Here is a 21,878-nt window from a genome sequence, read left to right as displayed (position 1 = left end):
GCTGAGGACAGACGCTTAATTGGCTGAGCCACCCAGGTGTCCCTGTTTTTATCTTTATTATTTCCTTCCTTGTGCTTTCTTTTGGTTTACCTTGTTATTTTTTTTAGGTTTTTTTCTTGGAAATGAATTTATTTGTATTACTTCATTTTTATTGATAAATATGTTTAGAGCAACAAATTTTCCTTTGATCACTGCTTTAAATGTATCCCGTAGAATGTGATATGTGGTGCTGTCATTGAGATTATTTCTTTAAAAATCGATAATTTCAGTTATTTAATAGGAGGTTTTTAAATTTCTAGATGGAAGAGCTTTTCTGTTACTTTTATAAGTAAATTCTAGTTTTATTACATTATGATCAGAGGATATTTGTAATTCTATTTCGTGGGAGTCTCTGATGTTTTCTTTATGATGTAATATATGAGTACTTTTGGTGAATGTAGCAGGAGCATGAGTTAAGAATGTATATTCTCTGGTATCAGAGTATAGAGTTTGATAAATATCCTTAAGATTTACTCTATTGATTATGCTGTTTAGATCTTCTATCTCCTTATTTCTGGACCATTGAATTGTCTAATATACCACTGAGAGTGCATAAAGTCTCCTGTTAGTAGGTGTTTCTCTTTCTCCTTGAATCTCAAGTAGTTTTCATTTCATAAATGTGGTTGCTGTGTTATATTCATGTGAATATGTGTATTTTTATGTGTTCTGTCTAAATCATGGATTGTGGCTTTCAGCACTATAAAGTGTCTTTTTCTGTTTTTGTTTTTGTTTTTTTGGTCATGATAAATGCTTTAGGACTTGAATTCTTTGCCTGATCCCAGAAATGCCACCCTGCTCTCTTTTTGTTACCAATTGCCTGGTATACTTTGGCCATCCTTTCATTTTTAATGTTTCAACATCACTTTGTTTTAAATGTGTCTTGTACAACTCCTTGAGTTTTGTTTTGCAAGTCAGATTGAAACTTTTTATTTTAATAGGCAAGTTAAGCCCATTCACATTTATTGTTAGGACTAATATATTTAGCCTCAACTCTATCAAAATATTTTGTTATATTTGCTGTTTCTTTGGCTATGAGGTGTATTTTTTTTGTTTTTTATTTAAAAAATTGGGGGGTGGTATTTAGGAAGGCTTGTATTTTTGTTCTTATGGTTGACCTTTGTCCTTATACCTTTATAAATGTCCTTACTCCCCTGGTTGTTTATTTAACCTTTCGTGTGTGTGTGTGAGAAAAATACATTGTATTCATGAAATCAAAGTAGGTTAATGAGAGGCAACGGTGAGATTCTTTATCCACTTCCAGCTCCTCCTTATTGAAAAATTGACACCTGGCCTCTGTAGCCAACAGCATTAATCCATGTTCTGGTCTCCTCAGGTCTGGCTTCCTCTGATTTGTTGGTCACCGTCTTGTTCTGTGGGCTCTGACTCTGTCCAGTTCTGTGCGAGATTGTGGCTTCTTTGTTGCAAAGGTTTTCCTGGGGAATTCTTTGCATTTGTAAATGCTGGGTTCCTATTTAATATGAAATTTTTGTCAGCTGATTTTTTTTCTTTTTTGGTAACATCTTTACTGAGGTATAATTATTATACCACACAATTCACCCATTGAAAAGTGTACAATTCAGTGTTTTTTGGTATATGCAGAGTTGTGCAGCCATCACCACAGTCCAGTTTTAAAACATTCATCATCCCCCAAAGAAACCCTGTGTCTATTCCCAGTGCCCCACCATCCCACCACCCCACCCAGGCAACCACCAGTCTACTTTTTTGTTTTTGTTTCTGTTTCTGTGGATTTGCCTATTCTGGACCTTTCATATAAATGGAAGCATACAATATGTGGTCTTCTGTAACTGGCTTCCTTCCCTTAGCATAACAATTTCAAGGTTCATTTCTGTTTGACCATGTGTTAGTACTTCATTCCTTTTTATAGTCAAATAATGTTCATTTGTATGGGTATACCAATTTTGGTTTATTCACTTATTTCTAAATGGGCAGTGGAATTATTTCTACTTTTTAGCTATTATGACTAATGCTGCTATGAATATTTGTGTACAAGTTTTTGTGTGGACATCTATTTTTATTTCTCTTGGATATATATGTAGGAGTAGAATTGCTGGGTCATATAGTAACTCTGTTTAATTTTTTTAAAGATTTATTTAGTTAGTTTTGAGAGAGAGAGAGAGAGCATGAATGGGAGGGGCCGAAGAAGAGGGAGAGAGAATCCCAAGCAGACTCTGCACCGAGCGCAGAGCCTTACACGGGGCTTGATCTCACGACTCTGAGCTCACGACCTGAGCCAAAACCAAGAGTTGGACGCCCATCCAACTGTGTCCCCTAGGTGCCCCTGTTTAATTTTTTTAAAAGATTTTTTTTTAGATTTTGTTTGTTTATTTGAGAGAAAGGGAGGGAGAGAGCAAGAAAGCACGAGTGGGGGGAGGAGCAGAGGGAGAGGGACAAGCTGACTCCGTGCTGAGAGCGGAGCCCAACACAGGGATCTGTCCCACCACCCTGAGATTATGACCTGAGCTGAAACCAAGAGTTGGATGCTCAACCAACTGGGCCACCCAAGAGCCCCTCTGTGTTTAATTTTTTACGGAACTGCCAGACTGTTTTCCCAAGCTGCAGCATCATTTTACATACCCCCAGCAATGTGTGAGGCTTCCCTTATCTCTTCACCTTTTCAGCACTTATTATAGCCATCTAGTTGGTGTGAAGTGGTACCTCATGGTTTTGATTTGCATCTCCCTAATGAGTAATGTTGTTGAGCATCTTTTTATGTGCTTATTGGGCATCTGTATACCTTCTCTGGAGAAATGTTGATTCATCTCCTTTGCCCATTTCTTAATTGGGTTGTCTTTTATTATTGAATTGTAAGACGTTTTCTTTTGTATGTTCTAGATACAATCCTTTATCAGATATGATTTGCAAAACATTTTCTCCCATTCTGTGGGTTTCCTTTTTGCTTTTTTGATAGTATCCTTTACAGTGTAAATGTTTTAAATTTTGATGATGCCTCATTTATCTAATTTTTTCTCCTGTTGTCTGTGTTTTTAATGTAATATCTGACCCAAGGTCACAAAGATTATTTACCTTCCTGTTTTCCTCTTACAGCTTTGGCTCTCACATTTAGGTCTTTGATCCATTTTCAGTTAATTTTTGTATGTAGTGTGAGGTAGGGTTGAACTTTATTGTTTTGCTTATGGATATCCAGTTGTCCCAGCACTGTGTGTTGATTTGTGTAACCTCTTAATATCTGATTTATCAGGTTCCCCCTCAGTATGCTTTAAACCCATTTACTGCCTATACAACATCAACATTGAACTTTTACCATTATTTTCTTCTCCTGTGTCGTCTTCTCCCATTTTTTAGTTGTAGTTTTTCTGTTTTGTCACAGTGTGCCACAATTTTACATTAGTCTTTCACCTTCCTCCTCCTCTTTCTTTTAATGTCTTATATGTATATTTACATATTTTAATGCTCACCATTGGTCCTTTACTGACATTTTCTCACTCATAATTTGGTTGGATGAAGCTCATCCTCTATCTAGTAGATTTCTCAGAAAGGGCTAGTTAAGTACAGAAATTCCCTATGTTCTTGTATGCTGAAAACTGTTTTTTTCTTTAGCCTTGGTATTTGAAGAATAGCTTAGCTGATATAAAGTCCTTGGTTCACACTTAGTTTCATTGATTTTATTTTATTTTTTTATACTAAATGCTGACCCATTGTTGCCTTGCTTTGTATGTTAGTTTTGCAATATATGATGCTAGTCTACTTCCTTTGGATTTTTAAGTTATTTATTCTTTTTACCTAGAGGTCTTTTTACCTAGAGGTCTTTTATCTTTTTTTAAAGATTTTGTTTGTTTATTTATTTGAGAGAGAGAGAGAACGTGCAAGAGCATGAGCGGGGGGGGGGGGAGGCAGAGGGAGAGAGAATCTCAAGCAGACTTCATACCCAGTACATAGCCTTATGTGGGGCTTGATCCCACGACCCTGAGATCATAACCAGGGCCGAAACCAAGAGTCAGATGCTTAATGGACTGAGCCACCCAGGCACCCTGAGGATTTTATCTTTGAAATCAAATAGTTTTTACTAGGCTATGTTTCAGAGTTTATAATTTTAGGTTTATTTTCCCAGGTATCTGGTGAGCCGTTCATTGTACAGATTCAGGTATTTTTCCATTTCTGAAAACCGTTCTCTCTCTCTCTCTCTTTCTTTCCGAGAGAGAGAGAGAGAGAGAGAGAGAGCATGAGCAGTGGGGGGGGCGGGGCAGAGGGAGAGGGAGAGAGAATCTTAAGCAGACTCCATGCCCAGCATGGAACCTGACATGGGGCTCAGTCTCACAACCCTGAGATTATGATCTGAGCCAATATCAAGAGTCGGATGCTTAACTGACGGAACCACTAGGCACCCCTGGAAAGTTTTCCTGAGTTTTAGTTTAAATGTTAGTTTATTTCCATTATTTGGTTTTTCTTCTCGGAGACTACACTAATACAAATATTATTCCTTCTTTGCCTGTCTTCTAGTTCCACTACTTTCTTTCTGACTTAATCTCTGTCTCACTCACTCACTTACTGTCATTTTCATTTTTTTTTGTTGTTTTCTTGCTTTTCTTTGATGTTGCTTAGTAAATTTTCATTTGAGTTTATTCTCCCCTGAACACCTTGTAATTTATCTTCACTTCTGTGATAATTTAGTCTTTTTTCTCCCATTTTTTCCTCTGAGTTCAGTTAACTTTTTTTCTGTCATTTCAATCTGTTTTTTAAATTTATTTCTGTTCTTAGTTTTTAAGTTTCTGATTCAAGGTGAGGTTTTTAAAAAAATATATCCTTAAATGCTTTCGGATATATTTAATTCTGCTTGGAGTATAAACTTAGGGTTTTCTTCTGCTTCCTGTTTTTTGAGGGAGGAATTTTCCTCAGTTGAGAAATTCTCTTTTTTAACTTTCTTATAAACACATGGAAATCATTAGACTTTAAAAATTTTGCAAATCTTGTGAGTATGAAATGGTATCTTACTGTTTTAATTTTATCTTCCTGATTAGGTATGATTGAGTATCTTTTCAGCTAACTGGACATTTATGTTTCCTTTTTATTGTAAACTCAAAGGGTAGAACTGCCATTTACTGAGGTGGGACAGAGACCATGGGAGGAGCAGATTTTGGAGGGAGGTCAGGATTTTGTTCTTGGACATGTTTATAGCACCCAGTAGTTTGCTGGATATGTAAGACTGCAGTACAGAGGATAGGTGAGGGCTGGAGATATAAATTTGGGGGTTGTTACTTTATAAAGAGTATTTAAAGCCATGAGACTAAAAGAGAGTGTAGACTGGGGAAAGAGTGTAGACAAGCTTCACAAGAGGAAGGTTTTATGGTGATGGGAAGGATCTACGGAAGAAGGGGAAATGTTGTGGGAGCAAGAGGAGACTTGCTGGAGCTGGGTCTTTCACTTGAGTCAGGGAGTGTGTCCAGTGCTGTTGTGGTAGAGATGGCCTCCTTTGGCACCCGCATTCTCTTCAGCATCTTCCTGGGAGTGTAGGTCCTTGCTGTCTAGTCATCTTTCTGTTTTTAAGGGCAGGTGGGTTCATTCACTACCCCTGGCCCTGTACAGTTCACTCTGAAGTAGCAGTGTAAACCAGTTTATCTACTGTTATTGACATCTCCTTTTCCCTGGTCACAAACCCTGCTGGTGTTTCAGTCTTTTCTCTCTTTGTGTCCTGAAGTTGGTTCCTTTGATTAATTTTGGTAGTCACAAATAAATTACTTTAAAACAGAGATTGCAAACTTTTTCTGTAAAGGACCAGATAGTAAATATTATGGGCTTTGTGCTCCACGGACAGTTTCTGTTACATATTCTCATCCCTCTCCCCATCCTCCCTCCTCCTCCTCCTCCACCTCCAACCACAGCAATAACAACAACCCTTAAAAATGTAAAAACCACTCTTAGGTTTTTACTCTTTGGTTTTAAATGAACTCTCTTTCTCTCTTATCCATTAAGCCCTGAGCCAGTACTTTTCATTACTAGCTTGTGTACTAAGCAATTGCAAACAAAGTTAACTTTTTAAAAAAGTTTTATTGAGATGTAACTTACAGGTTTGAAGTGTGCAATTCCATGGTTTTTAGTATGTTCTCAGAGTTGTACAACCATCTTCATAATATCTGATCTAATTTCAGAGTGTTTTCATCACCCCATAGTTAACTTTTTTACAGCTTTGAGGTATAATTTATATGCAATAAAATTCACCCATTTTCAAGTGACTAGTTTGAATTTTAATAAAGCTAATTTTAATATATTGAAGGAAAATATTCTGAGTAATACTTTTTTTAAAGATTTTATTTATTTATTTGAGAGAGAGTGCATGCACATGAGCAGGGGGAGGGGCAGAGGAAGAGGGAGAAGAAGATTCCCCTGCTGAGCATGGACCCCAAAAGGGGCTTGATCCCAGGACCCTGGGATCATGACCCGAGCTGAAGACAGACGTCCAACTGACTGAGCCACCCAGGCACCTCTGAGTAATACTTTTTTAAATCACACAGTTAGTAAATCTTATTTTCTCCGAAGTCACCCCCACATTTTCCTTTAAACCAGTAGTTCTGTATTCCTTGAACCAGCAGCATCCATATCACTTGGGAACTTGATAGATCAAGTAAGTCCCACCTTTGGGGTAGGGTCCAGCAATCTGTGTTTTAACAAGCCTTTCAAGTGATTCTGTTGCACACTGACGTTTGAGAGCCACTACTCTAAAGTCTATTGCTGAGTGCAATTGCAGGGCTATGGGATATGAGCATGTTCAACTTTAAATGTGTACTGTCAACTCCTTCCGAACTGGTTAATACTTCTTTTTTTTTTTTAAAGATTTTATTTATTTATTCGACAGAGATAGAGACAGCGAGCAAGAGAGGGAACAGAAGCAGGGGGAGTGGGAGAGGAAGAAGCAGGCTTATAGTGGAAGAGCCTGATGTGGGGCTCGATCCCACAACGCCGGGATCACGCCCTGAGCCGAAGGCAGACGCTTAACGACTGAGCCACCCAGGCGCCCCTGAACTGGTTAATACTTCTGTACACTCCCTAGCAGTGTATGAGAGTCCCTGTTGTTCCACATCTTATGACTATAGGTCATTAAAGTTTTGTGTTCTGTGATAAGTTGTTTGGAGTCTTTTGCTTATTGAAACAAATAGAGTTATTGAAACAAATAATTACAATGTATTCAAATAATCCCAGAATAAACCCAGAATTCCCAAGAAGAAAGAAACTCGGGGAAAATAAGATAGTCAAGGAAAGAATCCCCGGGGGAGATAATGGTCAAACAGTCCTGAAAGAATAGAGATTAGTCTAGCAGAGTGAGAGAAGGCCATCTGTGTGGTAGGGCGAGCATGGCTTGATCAGGGAAAAGCTAGTATGGTGTGGTGGACTAGTCAGGTATGTGGAGGAAAAGACATACAAAAGGCTGGGAGAAAGGTAGGAAGTGGCTACATATATATGTTTTTTTAAAAGATTTTATTTATTTATTTGAGAGAGAGCAAGCACGTACAAGCAGGGGAAGGAACAGAGGGAGAGGGAGAAGCAGATTCCCCGTTGATCAGGGGCCTGACGCAGGGCTCCATGCCAGGACCCTGGGATCATGACCTGAGCTGAAGTTAGAAGCTTAACCGACTGAGCCACCCAGGTGCCCCTAGATATATATGTTTTTGTTTGTTTGTTTGTTTGTTTTTAATATTTTATTTATTCATTTGAGAGTGAGAGAGAGAGGAAGAGAGCACAAGCAGGGGAGAGGCAGAGGAAGAGGGAGAAGCAGACTCCCTGCTGAGCAGGGAGTCCTGATTCCTGATGTGGGGCTCGATTCCAGGACCTGGAGATCACGACCTGAGCCAAGGCAGACACCCAACTGTCTGAGCCACCTAGGCACCCATATATATATATATATATATATATATATATATAATTTTTTTTTAATTTGTTTAATCTTTTATCCTGGGCACTAGGGCTATAACTAGTTTGGGTGTTTTTTTTCCTTTCCTGTTATAAATAAAGCTAATATTAAACATCTTAGTATATATAGCTGATTTTTTCCTTTTAAATTATCTTAAAGTTATAGGTTTAAACTGAAATTATTAGATTAAAAGAAAAGAGATATGATTAGTTTCATAATTTCTTACATATTTCAAGATTGCCCATTATTAGGGAAATGCAAATCAAAACCATGAAATACCACTTCACCCCACTAGAATGGCTATAATCAGAAAGACAGACAATAGCAAATGTGAGGATGTAGAAGAACAGGAACCCTCATACATTGCTGGTGGGAATATAAAATGACATAGCTGCTCTGGAAAACTTTGGCAGTGTCTCTAAAAGTTAAACATAGGGGCGCCTGGGTGGCCCAGTCGGTTAAGCATCTGACTCTTGATCTCAGCTCAGGTCTAGATCTCAGGGTCGTGAGTTCAAGCCCCACGTTGGGCTCCATGCTGGGTATGTCACCTACTTTAAAAATAATAATAAAAGTTAAACATAGAGTTATCATATGACCCAGCAATTCCACTCCTAGGTATATACTTAAGAGAAGTAGAAACATATGTCAACACAAAAACGGATACACAGATGTTCATAACAGCATTATTCATAATAACCCAAGCTATAGAAATAACCCAAATGTCCACTGAGAGAGGAATAAATAAATAAAATGTGGTATATCCATACAGTGAAATGTTATGCAGCTGTAAAAAGAATGAAGTACTGATACATGGTAAAACAGGGATGACCCTTGAAAACGTTATATAGTAAGGGAAAGAAACCAGTCACAAAATATATATTTTATGAGTCCATTTAAATGAGAGGTCCAGAATAGGCAAATCTATAGAAAGAGAAAGTAGATTAGTGGTTGTCAGGGGCTAATGAAAGGAGGCGAGGCAGGGGGAGCAACTGCTAATGGGGTTTCTTTTAAAGGAGATGAAAATGTTCTAAAATTAGATTGTGGTGTTGTTTGTACATCTCTGTGAATATACTAAAAAACATTGAATTGTACCCTTAAAATGAGTGAATTGTATGGTATGTAAATTATATCTCAAAAAATCTGTTTTTCAAAAAATAAAAATAAAAATAAAAAAATAAAATGGAGGGGTACCTGGCTGGCTCAGTCAGTAGAGTATGCAACTCCTGATCTTGGGGTCGTGAGTTCAAGCCCCATGTTGGGCATATAGCTTACTTTTAAAAAATAAAAATAAAAAAAATTGATAAAATGAAAAAATATATTATCCTCCAGAAAAAATGATGTTCTTTCATCATCACCAACAATATTTGGTGTCACCCCCCCTCACCAACCTTGGAATTTTAATTTTTGTTCAGCTTCATAGGTATGAACTGATACCCAAAGCTTCTTTAGTTAAGTTATAAACTACCTCAGTAAAATGTTAACAACAGAAGACAGGAATTTTTCTCTATGTCTGTTCATTGCTGTATCCCTAGAATAGTGGCTGGCAAATAGTCACTCAGTAATATTTGTTGAAGGAATGCATTTTGATAGTTTTAATGAGAGAATTTTCCCCTTTAGTTAGTGTCTTAATTTCATAGTACCTCTAAACTAATTGTTCTTACTAGCGTCAATTTCTTTTTGGAAAGAGGCCCTGTATAAATAAATGAATTGAATTCAGTGTCTTCTGGTGAGTGATGTGGTTACAGTCCTTTAGCCTTACATACTTTTACTTTCTTCTGAAATTTATTGTAACAGTAGTTTGCAGATGTTTGACTGTGGGGACTCCCTTTTTAAACAAGCGTCCACATAATAATAGTTGTGCTTTTTGTATCAGTCAGTGGAAAAACTACATAGTTACAAGAAGCCATTTATATTTTAACAATGACCATGCTATCTTCAGAAATTTGCAAAATAGAGGTTACAATATATGAGACACATACTTATTCATTCCATAGTCTGTACATGGGGGTTCCATGTATAATTCGTGGATCCATGGCAATAATTTTGAAAGCCACCAGTAGTTTGGGGCCAGTAAGTTGGGAACTACTCAATTATAGTATCGGAACTAAAGAGGATTACTAAAATATAAATAATAGCTAATATAAAAGATTATACCCTAATCACATGTTTAAAAAAATTGGTTCCTAAAGCTGTCAGCTTCTTTTAAAGACTTAGTATTTTAAAAATCAAGTTTATGTAACTTTTAAAATGTATTTATTTGACACTATTTGTTTTACCAAAAAAATCAAAAGCAAACTTAATGTTTACTCATGCTTATGCTTAATCAAGTTTTGGGTTATTTATCTGGTGGAAGTTAGGTAACAATTTAGTACTATAATTAAGTATTGTAATTCTTATTATTCAGCAATTTAAAAAGCAGGGTGTATCATCAAGTAACCCTAAACATTTTGACTGTGATTATATGAAGTATTTATGTATGTGGTGAAAGACAGGAAGTTAGTCGTGGTTCAGATACAGGAGTTCTGGGTAAGGATTTCCTCTTTTTGGAACACTTACTTAGCAGTTGCTGTGTGCCAGGCACCATTCTGAGCTCTCTTCATGACAACTCAGGGATCATCACACTACAGTGTATTTGGCTTTTGGGGCCTGTTTTTGTGTGGCCCTGGAGCTAAGAATGGTTTTATATTTTTAAAGAGTTGTTTTTTAAAAAAAAGAAGAAGAAGAAGAAGATGATGGTGTGGTAAAGACCTTCTTTGGCCCACTACGTCTGGCCCTCTATAGGACAAGTTTGCTGGCCTCGGATTTAATTCAGTCTGTCCTCACAACATTCCAATAAGGTGGGTTCTGTTATTATCATCCCCATTTTACAGATGAGGAAACTGAGGCACAAAGAACTTAAGTAATTTTTTGTTGGTGGTATTCACTGCTTTTAGAGCAGATTGCAGGCTCTTTCTATAAACTTGATAATACTGTGTTTCTTTGCAGTGTAAAAGTGGATAGTGGCTCAAGTGTCAAAGGATGGCACGGTCACGCTCTCGATCCCCCAGGTGGAAACACAGGTGAGCAATTCTTAGTTTAATAGAGTAAGCTTGGGTTTGGGATGTGCTTTGACTTTCAAGTTCACTAGTACTGTTAAGAACCTATTTTAATAAGCTCATGGGACCTGGTTATTCACAGTAGGTACTTAACAGTGAGAGAGGTTGTATTTCTAGATTCTGAAAGCTGACAGCTTTTTTAAATTATGGCTGGCAGCTTGAATTAATCCATAATAAAAAGAAAGGCAATGGCCACAGCAAGGGAGAATGAGAAACATCTTTGGGTATTATATATTTATTGCATCAATAAGTGGTTTAGAACTCTTGAGTGTTTTTTTTTTTCCATAATCAGTCTTTGAAAAAATTGGGAGTTAGAAAATCAGAAGTTACCGATTTCTTCTTCATGGCAGAATAATAGAGTTTTGAATAACTCAGTTGTAGTTCAACTTTCTTCTTTCCTGATTGGCAGTATCAATAGTATATATATATATAATTAGATTGGAACAGTTCAACCAGTATTTATTGTGTACCTGCTACAGGTTCTGGGGCTACAAAGGCAAGATGACACCTTTTGGGGCCTCAGCAAGCATGCAGACTGGCTGGGAGATTGGCACTACAGTCAGCTATGATACTGTGGGTTAACTGCAGTGCTACCGACTGGGATAGAGTATTCTGGGTCCACAGAGAAGGAATAATTCTGCTTTTATGGAGGGAAAAAGGGGATGCTAAGAAATTCTTCAAAGAAGAGATGAAATTTTAGCTGGCCATTTAAGGATGGGTAGAATTTGTAAAGGCAGAAACAAAGAAGAAAAGTATTCCAGTTAAGGGGGACAACAGGAGCAACAGCACAGAGCTAAGAAAGTGACTAGTATAGTCTGGGACTTAAAAAAGGACCATAATTACATACATAAAAAGCAGACCAAAACTTTTCATGTTAATACGACTTGGCCATTATGCTTGTTCGTTATAGTTCTACGATGACTAATCAATCATTGTAATTTGCAAGACCAAGTTGTAACAGGAAGGAGCTTCAGGAAGAAAAGAGAATGTAAACAAATGAATGATTTTAATATGGAGGGCATCACAGGTGGTTTTGTTTCACCCTTTTGTGATAGGCCCTGATGGAGGGGCACAGAAGACCTGCCAAACTTAGTGCCTGATTTCTAGATTCGTTCTCAGGACTCTTTGTTAAAAACTGTCAAGTATCTGATATTTTACGTTACTTGCAAGCTAACACATTAGCCTGCCACAGGGCACTCCTGGGTCAGAGACAAAGGCCTTTATGACTCATGGTACAGCAGGCAGCTTGAGCATCATCTCCCTGTGTTTCCCTCACTCCCAAGTCTCCTGAGGGTGGGAGCGCAGAGCAAACCCCTGCCGTGACCACACAGCTGAGGAACCCAAGCCTCATCAGGGGCTACAAGCAAAGCCACTCAGCCTTTGCCTTGGAGGAGACATCTCCTGGATAGCAAACAAATTGACCCTCTTTCCCTGAGGGAGGCCCTATCTCCATCTTCCCAGGCTGTGGTGTCTTGGAACAAAAGCTGTCAGTGCCTCTGCTTACCAGTGCCGAATGCAAGAGACCCATGGAGAATTGTCTCCCAACAGACTCCTCAGATCTGTTTTGTTTCTTCAGGAGAATTGAAAATGATAGTAACCATTCCAGCCATCTCCTTCAAAAAAATGGGGTTTTATACAATAAAACCCCTGATGTGAAATACAATAACAAAGCAATATTCATTATGAGGTAAGGATTAAAGTCTTCCAGTCTGGAAGACCTCTGTCTCTGGTTGCCAGCTTTTCTCCTTAGCGATGGAAGAGATGCAGTCTTCCAGAAGGTCCTCAGAGGCTCTGCTTGCTTCTTCCTGTGATGAGGTGCCGCCAGCTGGATGACAGAGTTCCTCCCTAAGCTAAATAATGCCCTTGCTAGTACGTCTAGCTTGGTGACTCCAGAGGGAGATATTGCCAAGTCTAGTATATAATCCCAGTATGTACACAAGGAGGATAAATCTGCCTCCATTCTTATAGGAAAGACACAGACGTGTCACCAAATGGAAAGGGTCTGACTTGTGGTTGCTCCAATTCCCTGGCAGCTTCTGAAGATGGGCGGTAACAAAAGCTGCAGGGGTTGCTGCCTCATTGATTAGAAGACATTAAGCCCTCAGGGAGGAGATTGGGAAATTGGACAGGTTAGTTGGGAGGAAAGGCCCCCAGGTACAAAATCGAACTTTATTGTAGTCCAGATAATGGTGCTCTTTGCTTTTGAAGTCCAGGCAACTCAGACTTGTTTCCCTGGGTATAGGAGCCTTTTTCCTCCTCCATGGGAATGAAGTCTTGATGTTGGCAATGCTGAGGTATTGGGGAGGGTAGTTACAGAAAAGATACGCTGTTCCTGGGGAGCATGATGGCTACGTTAAAGCCCACATTCGCCAAAGTTATACGCTCTATTTCAATAGCACATGTAAGGGAACAGGTTCAGAAAAGAAAAGCAACTTATTGGGGCACCTGGGTGGCTCAGTCGTTAAGTGTCTGCCTTCATCTCAGGTCATGATCCCAGGGTCCTGGGATCGAGCCCCGCATCAGGCTGCCTGTTCAGCGGGAAGCCTGCTTCTCCTTCTCCCATTCCCCCTGCTTGTGTTCCCTCTCTCACTGTCTCTCTCTCTGTCAAATAAATAAATAAAATCTTAAAAAAAAAGAAAAGCAATTTATTTATGTTAGTAATATTTATGGAGGAGCTAAGTATGAAATTCAGGTCTTAATACCTTCTTTCCCCTCCCACTCCACACAGTGTGTAGTTTTTTGCTCCTTGATATAGCCTTAGTAGAAAGAATAGTCAATCAGTTGGGGAAACTTCAGGGTAAGTCTTGAGTCTGAGTTTAGGTTTATTGTGGTATCATAAACTCTTAGAATCGAATTTAATTTCAGAGGTTATGTTCAGTTTCCCAGAGACTCTCCTACACATTATTTATGTGAATCAAGACTTCCTGTTGCTTGTTTCTTCCCTGACTGTTGAACCTGATACAGGCTTTTGCTGACTGGCTCTTTTGCCCAAACTTTGCTGTCAGCAGTCTTCCAAAATGGATCTTACTGTATACCTATGCTGGTCCTCCTCCAGCAGGATGGGTGTGCTCAGCCCATTTTGATATGCACATGGGATACGTTAGTTCAGATAGAAAGAATATGCTTGTTGAATTGGCCAGAACAGTAATCAGACACCCAAATGGACAATTTAGAATACAGATATAGTAAAGTGATAAATTTGATATGAGTGGAAGAAGCAGTGGAAAGCAAAAGTCTTATTTAGGTAGTTAATATTAAGATAAACTTTGTTTATTGTCTTTAAATGAACTGAACTTTTCTGTTTGTTTACATAGGTCTTTATCACCAGTACCTAGAAATTCTGACCACTACAAGCAAAGACATTTTCATGGGCATTATGGCTGTGAATATAGGAAGGATCCAAAAAGACCCATCACTTGGCGAATGGACAGTGAGAAACATGGACAGAGTAACCCAAGGATTCCTTCTCGTGGAAATGTGCATTACCGATCTTATGAACATAGGTCACCTTCCCCAAACCTAAGAAGAAACTCTTTAGAAAATGCTTATATTTATAAGCCTTACCGAGTACGCTTATCAGAAAGAGGGGATGGTAACAGAAGATCTAACTATATGCCGAAATACTCAGAAGGTGTACCCTACGAAGAGTACCAGAGGAATTGTTATTCCCAGAAAGTACAAGGAAGGTATATTCCTGATGACCACAGAGTCCGAAGAAGTGGAAAAGGAGGGAAACCGCCTCAGAGGTCAATAGCAGATTCTTCTAGGTTTGAAGGAAAGTGGCATGAAGATGAGTTGAGGCACCAGAGGGTACAAGATGAAAACCATTCTCAGTCACTTAGAAGAGGCTCTGAAGACTTTGAGAAAAGGAGCTCTTTTCAGAAGAGGTATAGGAAAACATTAAACCTGGGTAATTTGGTATAAAGCCTCAAGTGCAAAAGTCTGTTTACTTTATGGTTGAAGAGAACCACCTTGAAAAGCTTTTGTCTAAAAAGATAAAAAGCATTGTAATGTAATTATGGTCTGCTGGTAGTAATGAAGTATTTATTTTTAGAGTAAATCATGTTGATGGCTAGAATTGTAACAAAATATGGTATTTTCCTCTTTTGCTACCTTGTGCCTCTATGAGTTGTCTTGAGGGATTATAGTTAACTTGCCACTGCGTTCTGCATTTAAAGCCATGCTGCCCAACATTCCACACATATAAATTCTCACTTTCTTCTCTCTAGTGCAAGTGTAAACTGCTTTATGTCAACACAGGTATCCTGAGGATCGTGATTTCAGAAAATATGGACACACATCAAAGAGACCTAAAGATGTGGAGAGGTATGAAAACAGAGAGTCTGCCAGGAACCCACAGTGGAAGTTTGGGCATTCTCTTCCATCTTACCAAGAGAAGAAAGAGCAGCGGAACCTTGGACCCCAAACTCGACACGCTCAGCGGGAACCGCCAGAGACCAGTTCAGCAACCAAGGTATCCTGTGACTATCAACACAAACGTCGTAAGACCTCAGGTGGGGACCAGGACTTTCCTGATGGAAGAATTCAGAAGTACTCTAAGGAGGAAGATAGAAAATCCAGTTCTCAAAAAGGCCCTGAAAATAGACAGTCCATTTGTTTTAATGCTGGAAGAGGGAGAGAGACTGAAGGTGGGCAAGTCAAAGAACCTTCCAAACCATCTAAGAAAGACTGCACTGACTGCACGGCCTCTACGCATTCAAGTAAAAGTGATGTTGGCTTGAGACCCTGCAGTGACAAACGGAAGGAGAGAGGAAAGAAAGAAGGGGATGGCAGAAAAGAGAGCAACTCTTCCAGTAACCAACTTGATAAAAGTAAACTTTCCAATGTGAAACCTTCGTCTGCCAGTCTTAGGAAGAAATCACTTACTGTTAAAATAGATGTGAGGAAAACAATAAATACATCCAGGTATTGTTTTTGTTTTTTCTTAGCACTATTTAAGAAAAATATCTATTTCACCACCTTTATTTGAAGCTTTGAAAATGGAATTAACGGTGTGTTTAGAGTCCATTGAGTGGGGAGGGAGTGCCTGGATTTTTCACAAAAGCCCTGTAATGAGGATTAATCCCACAATTAGTAATACAGTGTGGTCTTATGTCTGCTGGTTTCTGCACCCAATCTCAAGATACTTTTTGGGTGCAGGGCACTCTATGGAGTTGTTTCTCTTCATGAATTTATGTGTTTTTATGCTGCTGGATTTTCTGTAGCCAGGCATAGGCTGGGTGGAGTTCAAGGAGGCCTATTCCTTGCTCAGTTTCTCAGAGCCTATTTTCCCTGTTGCCTCAAATCCAGAGAAATTTTTATCTGGAAGGGCCATTCACTGGCCCTGATTTTATAAAGGAGGAAATTAAGGCCTTGAGAGATGAAGCAGCTTGTCTAAGTCAGAGCACCTGCGGCTCAAGGAGGCAGGTAACCTATTGTGGTTCTTGCTGCCATCTCAAAACAGTTGGTGCTCAGCCAACCAGATTCTCCTAGGTGGAGGAAATTAGGCTAGGGTCTAGAAAGAGGCCTATTTATAAGACGTTCACTTTAGCTCTTAATGATTATTTAAGAAAAAATAGACTACCCAGCAGTAGGTTATATTCTGCTAGAGTGGCTTGCATGCTTTGTTCCATTATGCATATTACCTCTGTTTATGGATTCTGGAAATAATAAGGCACTGCAGTTGGCTGTGTCAGCAAAGTCTGTTCATTACCTTAAGACACTACCAGTATGTGAATAAAAAAGTGATGGGCCATGCTGATTTGGTGCATTTACGTTCACAGTTCACTCATACTTGTATTGTAGTCAAAAACAAGATAAAACAAAATATAAGGCCAGGATGTGATAGGGAAGGAGGTAAACCCACAGTCCCTCTCTCTCTCTCGCTCGCTCGCTCTCTTTTTTAAAAGATTTTATTTATTTATTTGACAGAGAGAGAGACAGCCAGCGAGAGAGGGAACACAAGCAGGGGGAGTGGGAGAGGAAGAAGCAGGCTTATAGCGGAGGAGCCCGATATGGGGCTTGATCCCGGGACTCCGGGATCACGTCCTGAGCCGAAGGCAGATGCTTAACGACTGCGCCACACAGGCGCCTCCACTCTCTCTCTTTTTTTTAAACAAATATATTTTGTTCCTTTTCTCAAAGTTAGATATGTCCATCCCCCTCCCTTGTATTCATTGTACTTACAAAAATATTATAAAATACACATTTTTATATTTGTATGTGCACAGAAAGCACTTATAAATGACTACATTATAGAAAGTTGGACAAATAGAGGGAGGAAATCACCCATAATTCTACTACCCTAGGACAGTTTTATTAATATTTTAGTACAGTTCCTTTGGTTATTTTTCTGGGTATATTTATTCATGGTTGTCATAGTACTATATTCATAATTTTGTATCCTATTTCATATAATAAGTCCTAAATCATTTTGTACTATTATATTTCCTTCTAGTTCTTAACCTTAAGAGCACAAAAGCCACTGTAAGCGTCAACTTTAAGGATGTTCCCTCAAGCTTTTTTCTTTCCAACATTATGCTATGAAAATGTTCAAACACACAGAAAAATTGAAAGAACTGTACAGTAAATACCTATATAGCCACCACTGAGCATCCACAATTGTCATTTTACTTTACTTTCATAATCACCTATCGGTTCATCCATCGATCATTCCATCTTATTTTTTCCATACATTTCAAAGTGAATTGTAGATATCAGTGCACTCCCCTTTAAATACTTCAGTATTTCATTTTTGCTCGCAAGTTTTTCCTTTGGAGGCAATATTGCATACAATCAAATCATAAAAATCTCGAAGTTTTTTAATAGAAGTAATGATACCCCCATATTTAATAATGATGTTAAAAAAGAAACTTAATTCTTTAATTAACTTAAAAGAGAATTAATAAATTGGCTTAACACTTTTAAAGAATGCTAGAAATACCAATTTTGAAGGATTTCACTGTAATAGACCTCATTAGAAATATTGAACACAGTTAATTTTATAATTGGAAGAAGAAATGGAAGCTCGATTTTCATCATGTGTCACAAAAATGAACTTCTTAAAATTGAAGCTGCTGTATCTTTTCTTTTGAACTTATAAACTATAATTTTGTGAAATTCATGACCTGTTAGCACATGTCTGAATTACCTGACAAGGACCTGTAGGATGATGGCTTGTTTAGTAGAGCTAACACTGCAAATCCTTCCTTTTCAAAGACCTGAAGAATAAATAGCTTTATAAATATATGCATCTTATCAGTATGATAAAGCATAGTCAACAAAATCTTTCTCTCTGATGATAATTATTTATTGATGAATGGTTAAGTTGTGGAAGACTTCTGTGGGGTTGGATTTAATTATGTATGGACTGATAAAGTAGCCATAAAACAAAGGCGGTTAATGCCCTCAACAGAGTCATGTTCTCAACTATTGACATAACTTAGATTTTCCTCTGCTTGAAAAGATTAAAATAATCACAGAGTGGAGAGAGGTTTATTTGTTGATTAAAATCTAGAGGGTTTATCCATTTTTTTGGAAGTCCAAGATGGTTGTTTTATGCATTCATTTACTTTCTTAGCTTTGGTCACATGTCGATGTATGTTCTTCCACTTATCAGTGTAGTTGAAGACTTATGTGATTAGGCTAGTGATTTTTCTAGATTCCAGTTTGTATTTAGAACAGCAGTAGGTAGACACTTGCTCGAATGTTCACTGCATTGTTAATACTTCTGTTAACAAAGGCTATATTCTAGTTACCCACTTTGTCAGAAACTACATTATCAGAGTAGAAGTTAAATATGAGTCATAATTATATGTTTCAGGATGTAAATTAGGGAGTCATAATATGAAAATTTCTACGAATGCTATTATGAACTCCAAACACTGTTGTGTACATCTTGAAGTCTTGAGGCAGATGAAGGGAGTTTTGGTTTAACGTTGGGCGAGTAGGTGAAAGACTGGACCTTGGTCAGGCTAGTAAGGAAGTGGGAGGGAGGAGCAGGGCGGGCAGTCTCTGGAGAAGAATAAGCTTGTGTGGATGGACCTGAGGTTCCTTTGACCTCCCCGGCTGCTAGTACTAGGCATCTAGGATGGGAAGGTTGATTAGCAAAGTTGATGTTGGACTGAGTTTATCAGTCACATTTGTATATAATCCTTTTATTTCCCAACCCCCACCCCAGAAGAGATACAGGAAGGGTCTCCCTACCCCCATCAGGTCTGTCCCCATTCTGAAGGGGGATGAGGTGGGTGATGGGACCCAGAAGACATTGGAGCCCTGATGCTCTAAGGAAAGGGGTGCTGCACAGGGGTGAGGGACTGGGGGGACGAACAGTGTGAAAAACCATAGCGAGGATTGAAAGAAGGTAACCCAGTGACACAAGTTTCCTACCTATGATAAGCTGTGGGTGGAGATACTTCTGTGATAACACAAACTTGCTACCTCACTGTTTAGTATCACAAAAAGCTAAGGTTTTTTTCCCCCCTAATATTTCTAATACACGTTTTTAAAGATACAAAATCAATTGAGAGAAGCTTCCCTTTCATTTCTGTTTTTCACCCTAGCTTCTCTTAGTGAACATTCTGTTTCGGGTTGGGGTGCCTAAGTTTTTGTCTTCCACTGGGTCCCTGAGCAGCTCTGTGACATCGGGCAGACCACCTGGCCATGCTTTTTGGGGCCCAAATTAACCTGCAGTTCCTCCTGGCCATATAGCTTTGCTTCCGTTGGCCATGTGTTGGTAACTGTTGAAGCTGGGTTGACAAGCTCATCAAAGGATTTTCTGAACTTTTGTATATATTTGAGATTTCATATCATAAGAAATGAAATATTTAAAATTTAAATTAGTCTAAATGAAGTTATAATTTTAAAATGTAAGCCAAGAAAGTTTAAAAAACACAGTTAAATTGGCCTCAATTAGAATTTTGAAGTCTGTCATCTTTTTAGCTGAAACTCTCATTACAAATTGTCCAAGTTGTTTTCCATTTATCGTTTATTCATTCAGCGGGTACTTTTTTGAAGACCTGCCTTGCGTGAGACAGCCTGTTAGGGTACCCTGGGATTTCAAATCAGCATGGGATTGTGTTTCTTCTCCTCTGGTCTAATAGACAATAGGGCAATGTTGGTAATACCGTGGCACAGTGAGTGATACACAAAGTGGGGCTCAGATGATTCCAAGCCTGGGGTTTCCGGGAAGGCTTTTTTCAGAAGTTGTTGACATGTGAGCTAGGCTTCAAAGAGTTTAAACATGTGGAGATGAGATGAAAGACATTTTATGTTTATAGGTTAACAAAGGCAGACAACACACACAGGAACTTTGAGGTGTGCGTCAAGTGGTCGGTGAAAGGGAACAGAGGGACAGGAGGCTGCGAAGGTGAGACTGCCACAGAGCCAGCCTGATTTAACAGAATTAGCTGATCAGAGAGGGCAGGAAGCTCAGTTCTGGCTGCTACCTTCTTTCTGTGAGGTGACTTGGAAGGGCACTGGGGTTGGGGAGGCCTGTTATGGGACTTTTGTGAAAAAAGATGCTGAATTAGAGGAAAAACAGTCTCCCTGACCCTTTACCCTCAGCTCCAGAAATGCTAAGTGTCTTCTTAGGAAGACAGGAGCAAATGAATAACTGGGAGAGCTTTATGAACTATAGGATGGTGTACAAAATGTTAGTTCTTAGGAGAAAATGGAGGAAGGAAAGCTTGATACGTGTCACGTGGATTCTGTTATATATTATAAGCTTCCAGAGGGCAGGGGATCATCCATTAGTTTGGGTTGTTGTTGGGCTTTTTGTAATTGTTGTTTTGCCATGCACTTGTGTTTTTCGATGGATCTTAACTGTGAATAAAAGGAAATTAAGGTTAACGTGGCTTTTTATGTTTTCCTAGTTAGTATGCACAACAGTCAGTGAGAATGTCAGGGGAAATATCCATAGAGAGAAGAAAAAATAAAACAGGTGGAGTTGGAGGAGGGAAGAGAGGAACCTAGAAAATTTCATTGGACCAGTATCAGAAATAGTACTAGAATACAGGTGTTTGACTATATTTTAATTTTTTAAACTGTCTAAAATGCATCCCAAATGAGAACATTTAGTCTTTTTAGCTTACCTAACTTGTGTTGGAAGTATTTCTTGAAATTATTAATTTATTAATCAATACCTGTCTTAGGAAATAGTAAAAAGGAAAATGTGAACCGAGAGGTGATTAAATGTACAGATGTAAATACCTAGAACATTTTGCATTCTCCAGTTTCAAGAAGCCTTTTCTTATAGCAAAGCCATCATAATTGTTTTTAAAAGACTAAAATTTCAGGTGATACAATCTTAGTATTTCCTAGAAAATGACAATTTTAACATTTTTAAATTAAAAATCTTGCAGTGGAGTAACTCCAGGATAAATTGATAGGAAATGCAAACTCGAAAATTTCAGGAATTAAGTATAGCTATAAACTGTACCATAGCACTTCTGGGGATTGAGGGTTGGGCATGGAGTGGGTTTAAGAGTTATACCAGTAATTGTAATAAATGACAAGTAAATTTTAATAATTACTTGGTGGGAAACTGGAAACCTTTATCAGCTAGTTTCCTCTTGGGAGAAACCGAGGCTGCAATACAAAACGTTACCAACTGATCCCCCACGGACAGATAATTTTTGTCGTTCCATTTGAACATTTTATTTATCTCCTGTAAAATGTTTTTAAAAGCAGGTTTTTTTGTTTGTTTCTTGTCTTTTGGGGTTTTTTGGGGTGTGGGGCAGGCTTTTTGTACCATTTAACACAGTATTTGTAATTCTTTGTTAGTGGAGGTTGTTACAGGGCCATTCTAGCTTTTAGTGTTTATCACTGAATGTCTCTCAGGTAGTTACAGGATACACAGTGGG

The 21,878-nt window shown here is 38.6% G+C and overlaps 1 protein-coding gene across 9 annotated transcripts in view; it reads left to right on the top strand.

Moving 5' to 3' along the window:
- Positions 1–21,878, top strand: part of BCLAF3 (BCLAF1 and THRAP3 family member 3) — a 61,523-nt gene that overhangs the window by 5,034 nt on the left and 34,611 nt on the right. For 4 of the 9 annotated variants that reach the window (XM_026480214.4, XM_057310450.1, XM_057310460.1 and 1 more), the window contains exons 2-5: positions 10,616–10,758; positions 10,907–10,980; positions 14,331–14,903; positions 15,277–15,942. In XM_026480214.4, the coding sequence (XP_026335999.1) occupies positions 10,940–10,980; positions 14,331–14,903; positions 15,277–15,942 (1,280 nt within the window). In that variant the 5' untranslated portion in view covers positions 10,616–10,758; positions 10,907–10,939. Of the gene's footprint in view, positions 1–8,123; positions 10,759–10,906; positions 10,981–14,330; positions 14,904–15,276; positions 15,943–21,878 lie in introns of those variants that run through there. The other 5 variants (XM_044377547.3, XM_048213577.2, XM_044377548.3 and 2 more) reach the window with 2 other exon arrangements.

This window comes from Ursus arctos, chromosome X (assembly GCF_023065955.2).
Source record: "Ursus arctos isolate Adak ecotype North America chromosome X, UrsArc2.0, whole genome shotgun sequence".
In the NCBI taxonomy this organism is placed as follows: Eukaryota; Metazoa; Chordata; class Mammalia; order Carnivora; family Ursidae; genus Ursus; species Ursus arctos.
The sequence above is the reverse complement of the archived record's forward strand: the minus strand, read 5'-3'. Positions and strand labels throughout refer to the sequence as shown.